We start from the raw sequence: 8,052 nt of genomic DNA, 5'->3' as shown, positions 1-8,052 counted from the left end.
GCGTGAGCCGGGGGGTTGTTGTGGCCCAGGAACTCGCGGCTTGTGGCAGGTTTTCAGGTCTCAGAGCGCCTGTCTCTCGCAGCCTGCCCTCCGCCCTGAGCCCCGTGCCTCGCTGGGCCGCTGCTGGGCCCTGCGCGTGTTGAGAAACGTAGTTAAAGCTCAGCTGTGGTGCTGTTTGAGTTAACGACGTTTGGTTTCAGGTTTTGTAAGGGTGAAACACAGGTCTAATATTGAACTTAACTGTAGAAGAGGGAACGTTCAGGTTTGACCATCCCCCATCACTTTGTAGATGTTGAGATTTGTTTCGTCACACTTAATGTCATAGAATCATTAAGGTCGGAAGGAACCTTAAAGATCATCAAATTCCCCCTGCCATGAGCAGGGAACCCTACCACTAGATCAGGTTGCACAAAACCTCATCCAGCCTGGCCTTAAAAACCTCCAGGGATGGGGCATCAACAACCTCCCTGGGCAACCCATTCCAGTTCCTCACCACCCTTATAGTGAAGAAGTTCTTATAAATGTGATTTACTTGAGGACACTCGGCATATTGCCCTGAAATACAATCATCCAAAAACCTTGAATATGTTTCATGTGATGTAACTCGAGCCTGTAAGACATGCCACATTTTTTAAAAACTTCTTAGGCCTGTAGTTCTTCTTGCCCTTTATCTGCTTTTGCAGTGGTTGTCAGTTAAAATATGGTTTGGGGTTTGTTTTGTTTTGTTTGGTTGGTTTTTTGCTTCAGTGCTTAGTATCTTCCAGTTTAAATTCACAGTTTTTATAAGTCACATGTTGAGTACCCAGCCTCAGTTCAGGTGAGAACTGGCTACCACAGCTACTTTAAAAGTGAATTTCAGTTTGTTGTGTTTCCTAATTTTGCTGCAATCTTGTAGTTGATTTTTTTTCAGTGTTACATTTCAAAGCACTGTCATTGTGCATGATGTTTTCTTATGAACCCGGAGGTAGTAATTTAGTTTTATTGGCATGGTAATAAAACAGATTTAATTCAATTTCCATCAGTCTTCAGGAACCTAGGTGGAACTTCACTTTCACAAGCTTACCATATATTGTCTGAAAAACTTCAGACTTCTGGTGCTAAAATTGTTCAGCATAAAAGTAGTCAGGAGTCACCTTAGTTATCTCTCTGCCGTTAGTTTTGTCAATATCTATTCACAGGAAACATTTGAAAACTTGCATATTTTTCAAAATAACCATGTGTTCCCTGATCATGTCATGTGAACTCCCCATTTGATATGGAAATTAAGATTCACATTCCGTATTCAGAAGAACCATAAAAGGTTTGTCTGGTTCTTTCTTTGTAATACTGCTTCCAAGAAGACAGGTGAATGGCTTATTTTGAAATATCCCAGATCTTTTCAAATGAATAATGAAACCAAGCTCAGTTTTTTGCTAAGGGAAGGTGCTGTATGGTGACATGAAGCAGGAAGCCTGAAGTGATTTCATGTTAAGGCTAACTGCATCTCAGGAAGTATAGGTGAAATGCATGGTGTGCAAGGTTCTTTATACTTAGCACTTGGAGTTTCTGAATAAATTGAAGATATTTGAAGAATATTAGTAATTTTGTCTGGAAGAAAAAGCTGCATCCTTTTCATCAAACTCAAATAACAAATACTAAGTTCCAAGCAGTCATTGATAGTGGAAGTAGAGATTAAAAGGTAGCAAGATCTTCAGTAGAAACAACTGTTTTGAAAACATGTTCCCAAGTTTGTCTGTCTTCTGTGTCTAATAGGATCAGGTCAGATTTCACTTTGAAAACAAATGTTTAAGACTTTGCATTTTGTTTTGCTTGTCAAGTACTGTATTTGGAGGTGCTGGTTGGGAGTTTAAGAAGTGGCATAGATTTGGGTTTCAATCATGAGAAAAGCAACTGCTAACTTCAATTTCTTTACTTGCAGAAGCCATTCATGCCATTTTGGTTTACAGCCAAAATGTAGATGAACTTTTGAAACGCCGAAAAGTCTATCGAGAAATAATTTTTAAGTATTTGGCAGCACGTGGAGTTCCAGTGCCTCCTTCTGCTGAGAAAAATGTACTCATTGATCGTGTAAAGCAGTACTGGAGTGGGAAGCTCACACCATGTGCCTCACAGTCAGAGGAGAAAAAACTACAAGCAGAGGTGAGTGCTGCTTTCCAAAAAACTTGAGGATGCTTAGCATTGCTTGTGCAGGATAACAAAGTTAAATGTTCTCATATACATCCAAAATGTGCCTCTTCACCTGTATTTAGGAAGGTACTGAATTGCTTTATCTTGGTTTATTTAGTTCTGTTTGGTTGTTGATGGTTTTTTTAGAATTACATAATTTTAAGGTGTCTGTGCCAAAATACAACTTGTAGAGCACAATCTTTTGTTCTGTCCTGCTGAGTGTGTTAGTGCATTTGAACTCTAATGTGTGGGTCTTCTCCATGCTTATAATTTTTAAATTGTACTGTCAGCTAAAACAGACGGTATTCATAAATAATTCTGTGGATTCAAGGGCAACTGAAAGCCCTATTAATGGTACAGAAACCCTGCATAGTCCCTTGTCATTTTTTCACCTGGTGGATCTTAAGCTTCAGGTTGCAGATTCAGGATTTCCTGTCCCACTCCATCCACAGCAGGCACTAGCAGTACCCTTGGCAGGGCACATCCCAGAGCAGAGCACGGAGACGCTGTCAGTAGCAGATAGGGGGAAAACATCTGTTGGGATGGTGGTGGAAGATCCTGCAAGGGAGGGAATGGAGAGACAACTACCTTTTTATAAGTGGCCTTCATCTACTTGTAGAGACAGTGCAGTCAAAGTAGCAATGTCTGTAAGATGTCTTGGCTCTTGCAGTTAGAGCGCAGAGCGGATTTTAACAAATTTCTGGGTCGTTGAAATGTGAAACCTGTAGCAGTGCCAGGTCTGTGTCACTTTGTTTTCCCCTTCGTATTAGTAACACTTAACTCAGTGTCACTAATAGTGTTTTGGCAATTACAGGTTATTTTGAAGTTCAAATTTTGACATTTAGCAAATCCTCGTGGTGTAATTAATTTAGTGTGGGGTCTTTACTGTGTAGTTCTGAACGGCCACCTTGCTCTTTCAAGCGCTGTACTTCAGAAACCTAATGGGCAACAGCACCACCAGCTGGACTCTGAAAGCTCTGTAGCTGTGGGTAACTTCCTGCGTTGAGCTTTCTCTCGGGGATGAACTGATGAGAATTATGATTTATCCGAGAATTATTTCCAAAACAATTTTTTGTGTGCATACTTTTGAAATAAAAATAAAATAAAATGTTGAGCTTGTAAGAACACTTTCCAAGTTTTATGATGAAAGGTAAATAAATTATCCAAAGTACTTAAAGCACATTCACAAAGAATGAGAAATTCCACTGGTTTGTTTGTGACATACATCTTTCTTTGCCTTTGTTTTCTCTTAATTTTTGTGCCCCTCACAATTTTGAAGAAATGGGTAACATGAACTCAGATAAAAGAATTAGAAATTGATTGCATTTTATTTTGAAGGAACTACAGTATTTCTATACAGAAGTCTCCAAAGTTTTCAAACTTAATTACTTAATGCTTACTTTAAATGTACTTAATTTAATACTTACTAGATTTTGACGTGAGCAAACTTGACATTTGATTTACTTCTAAAAGTCTCGCTGTCAAGTTGCAAATACTGTGAAGCCCTACAAAAGACCTGTACATTTAGTTCTTATTCAAAAAGCATGTTGCCTTACAGCTCGAGATCATGAATCTTTATTTTGGAAAGTTTGGATATTTTTCCATAATTAAAAAATCCTACCTGTTGTAAGAGAAAGCAGAGATTAAGCAAACTGCATATGTACAAATTAAGTAGGCTCACAGGACTGTTACCTGAGCATCCATTTGTTGCCTTTTACAGCAGTACTTCTGCTAGAAAGAAGTGTCTTCTAAACCAAATGTGTTTTTATAACCAACTTTCCAATCTGTCTTAAATATCTAATTGAGAAGCAACTTGTTTCCTAAATGTTCACGCTTAAATGTGTCTACACAGGAACAAAGGTAATATTAGTTACAGTTTTCTCTGATTTGGGCTCTTTTCCTATTAGAAATATGGTGAAGACTACAAACATCACTCATGAAAGTGACCATGCTTCTTTTGGATTATTTTTGGCAGCCTTGCTGCCCAAAGGGCTAAGTTCAGGCATATCGTCTGGTGGAGAAAAAATTCTGGAACACATTAATACTTTGAGTTTCAATTCTTCCTGGATTAGTTTTGCACTTTGTTACCGTATTCCACTGACAGAGGTAAAATGCCACCACAAATCTGCAGTATTCTGCAAGCTTCAAGTGTTAGAATGTGCATATTTGAAAGGTGACTTCCTGATAAATCCTCTTTGTTCTCATCAGCTATATAAAGATGCAGAAACAAAGACAATTCACCAACTGAAAGCAACACAAGACAGGAAAACCATGTCAACATAATTACTTATTTATAAGCACTTTTTAGTAAATTGATATGCCTTAATGTGAGATGCATCCTTGTTTTTCTGTAACATTCTTTTGGACATGTCAAGGCCAGTGAAAAATTACTAACCTGGGTACTTTTTACTCAGCAGAAATTTTGTCTCTTGGTGTGAGAATCCTGGTTTGATAGAAGTTATTAAAAAATCCTTCCCCTGCCCTTTTTCAGTAGAACCAGAATTTTCCACTTTGTTTATAAATTGTAGACCAAGACAAAACTGAAGGATTATTCTTAATGTACTTTTAAGAACCTACACTGATTCTCTAGATAAGATAATACTGATTAAAAAAGAAATAAGATTCTATTATGTTATTTTTATCCAGGCATTCTGTCTCAAAACATTTGAAGAAGACTTTGAATGTTTTAAATGTGTATTTACATTATTTTGTGTTGTTCTAAGTGGTAACATTGTATGGTAAGGCTAAATAGTTTAAAGAAAAACATGTGCTTGATTGCAGAGTCATGGAGAGAGAAAGAAGTCACCACAAAATGACATTCATCTTCTAGGAGAAGAATTCTGTCGGTGGTTCTTTGAACTCCTGAATTCTCAACATCCTTTGGGAGTAAAATCTGAAGGAGGATGGGGACCACAGCATTTTTGGGAGGATGCCAAAATGAAATTCTGTTACAACACATTAGAAAAAAATATGGAAGAATATATTGGTGCAGAAATGGTGAGCCTTCGTCTCCTGTCTTTGGTTAAAGAAGAGTGTCTTCTATTCAATCCTAATTTGCGTGCCAACGGACTGAAGTGCGTTATGTCTCGACATGGGTTAGTACTGATAGCAGTGGCTGGTACAGTACATAGAGAAAACTGTTGTTTGGGCATCTTTGAACAAATTTTTGGACTCATTAGCTGTCCTGTTAGGGGAAGTACCTGGAAAATAAAAGTTGTGAATCTTAAAATAGTTGGACAGAATGCTCTGCAGCCTGGGATGCAAATTGAAAGACCTTCCATAAAATACGACTCAAATCAACTGCAAGAATTGTATGATGGGAAAGAACTGACAATCACAACTGATTGACAGGGTAAGGGGGCAACATGCAGCACTTGTAGTGCATAGTTGAATATTGAAATGGTTGCAGCCATGTCATGTCTCTTTTTTGAGTCAGATTTGCTGGATGACAAACTGATATGCAGAGTCTAAAGTATTAATACGAGTTTTGCTTTTGGGCATCTTTCCAAGAGCTACCCAATATTTCAGAGCGTTATCTTCGATTTTGTACTGTAGCTAGGGAGGGAGTTGGCTTGTTTTTTCTTGGGTACAAAACATGGTTACATTTAAATAAGAGTTCGTAATAATGAAGTAGATGACTTGAGGTTCACAAACTGCAGGTTGCTTCTCTTCAGATTACCAGTTTGAACAGGAAGTTACTGCTTCTGGCTTTTTGAAATTGGGATTGGTGAGTGTCTAAATGGACATCTAAGTCCCAAGAAAACCATGTGTTCCTTTAGGAGTTTTTGGAGCCAAAAGACAATATAATGTGAATAGAGACTGCTGCCATTTATGTTCTAAATGTGGTTCCTTCACTGAGCAAGTAAAAGTAGTTTAATGGGACAATGCAGGGAACTTATCATCGTTGAAGTCTTTATTTTCTTTGGGTTAATAGCTTCCTTTCCTTTTACTTTATAGTACCCACTTTGCAATGAATATAAGCTGTGGTTCTGTCTGTGTAGCAAGCAGACAAATTTGAGATGGTTGCCCAGGCATCCATTTCTAGCACTGACTCTGGGATCAAGTAGTTGATTTCATTACTTACAGCAGCACTATATGAACCAAATGCTTTGATAATTATTTTGTATATACTTAAAACAGAGTTATTAATATAATATTTGTGATTTTTGTATGTTTTCTCAAAAAAAAATTATCTACTCTGAGCTACTTTTATTACATTGACTAGAAGTCAGTTTTACACTGGGCATTTACAAGGTGTTATTAAATAAATCCAGTTACTGCTTAATAACTGGAATTACTGCCATTACAGAACTTGATTTTTTTTTTTTACTTTTTTTTTAGATTTTAAGAGATTAGAGGTGAAATTAGGTGAAAAATCCTTTTTCCACATCTTCCTTGGATTGTTAGCTAGTTTTGTTTTAATTTTACTGCTTCACCAATACATGTGAAAATAGAAACATTCCCATGACATAGGAACACCTCTTGGTTTTGATGTGTTTGTCAAAGACAAAAAATTATAAAATGACGGGTGTGTGAGGAGAAGCAAGAAGATTCATGTATGCATATAACTGATTTTTACAAAAACTCTGAATTATCAAATAATCTTTAAAATTTCTAAAATAATTTATTTTCTAAGCAAAAGTTCAAATATGGTGTTGGAATGTTCTTTCCTAATAAACAGTTGAGTTGTGGCTTCTTCAGCTATTGGTGTATAATAAATAAAATCAACCAGAATTTAAAATTCGGAAGGACTAGTTTTCTTGTGTATGTTGAAAATTTCCTCTTCTGGCAAAGACAAAAGCCTGCCTAAAGACATAAATGAGTTACCTGTTCAACATGATAGTTTGTAATTCAATTACATTTTTTGCAATTCGCAGAACTGGACTTTGTAACTGGGAGCGCATCTGTTATTTCAGTCAGTGTGTTCAATATGAACATGACTAAGGGTACAATTTTCAATACTATTTGATGCTGATGTGCAGCCCATCCCCCTTCCTTGCCTCAGGTACCTGTCCTTGCTTTCTTCTTGTATCAGCTTTAATGCTGTGCTGACTTGAAAAAGAGGGAGTGGGGACTGATCCCAGTGAAAACTAACCAGTTGTCAGAAACCCTTCAGGCTGATCAGCTCTGTAAGCAGGCTGGCCACACAGGTGCTACTGTCAGCCTGAGGAACAGACGTGACAGTTTGCTTTTTTTTTTTTTGTCACAACCTGAATTTCTGTCAGGTTAAGCAAGTCATCAAATGGCAGTCTTTGTTAATTCATACATTCAAAATATGCTTGATAACTTCAAAATTCTGGATGCAAGGAGTGTTGTGGTAAATCAGTTTTTTACTAAGGCTGGTACCTGTTACTCCTTCAGCTCTATGCAATAAAATGTTACATGTTTCAGCCTTGTGACCTCTGTGTAAATACCTATTCTGTTGCAGAGTGGAAGTGGTGCTGTATGATTTACTGATGACCTGTTGGTGCAGTTGCTGCTCCTGCGTTGTTGATGGGGTTCTTAAGAATCTGCAACCGTTACTCTGTGCTCCTTAGCTGGTGAATGGTAACTTTTTTGCAGGAGCTAATTTTGTTGTGTGCTGATAGGTTACTACTAATTGTAGTTGCCAAGGAGCAGCTAATATCAGCAGTTGATGGTTGCTGATGAGCAGCAGTCATCCCAAGTTGCTGCTGCAAAATTCAGGGAACAGTACAGTATCTGCTCTTTGCAGTCTCACCACCTGAGTATTTGGAAGGCACTGACAGTCAGCTGATGCTGAGTAACTGTGGTTTTGCAATCATTAACTGGTATGACTTTTTATTCTGTGATACACCTTCTTTTTCTCCCAGGCATGCTTTCAAAAGCATACTCATCCCTTCTAAATGCATTTTATTTCCACTTGGA

The 8,052-nt window shown here is 37.7% G+C and overlaps 1 protein-coding gene across 1 annotated transcript in view; it reads left to right on the top strand.

Annotated features, from left to right (window-relative positions):
- The window catches only part of LOC104384988 (chromosome unknown open reading frame, human C3orf38), an 8,493-nt gene extending 2,979 nt beyond the window's left edge, over window positions 1-5,514 (top strand). Inside the window, exons 3-5 of the mRNA XM_009993382.1 lie at window positions 30-81; window positions 1,888-2,139; window positions 4,948-5,514. Of these exons, the coding sequence (XP_009991684.1) occupies window positions 30-81; window positions 1,888-2,139; window positions 4,948-5,514 (871 nt within the window). The remainder of the gene's footprint in view (window positions 1-29; window positions 82-1,887; window positions 2,140-4,947) is intronic.
- Window positions 5,515-8,052: the final 2,538 nt, after the last annotated feature.

Source organism: Chaetura pelagica, unplaced genomic scaffold, assembly GCF_000747805.2.
Source record: "Chaetura pelagica isolate M959 unplaced genomic scaffold, ChaPel_1.0 scaffold101, whole genome shotgun sequence".
In the NCBI taxonomy this organism is placed as follows: Eukaryota; Metazoa; Chordata; class Aves; order Apodiformes; family Apodidae; genus Chaetura; species Chaetura pelagica.
This window is presented reverse-complemented; position numbering and strand designations above follow the sequence as displayed.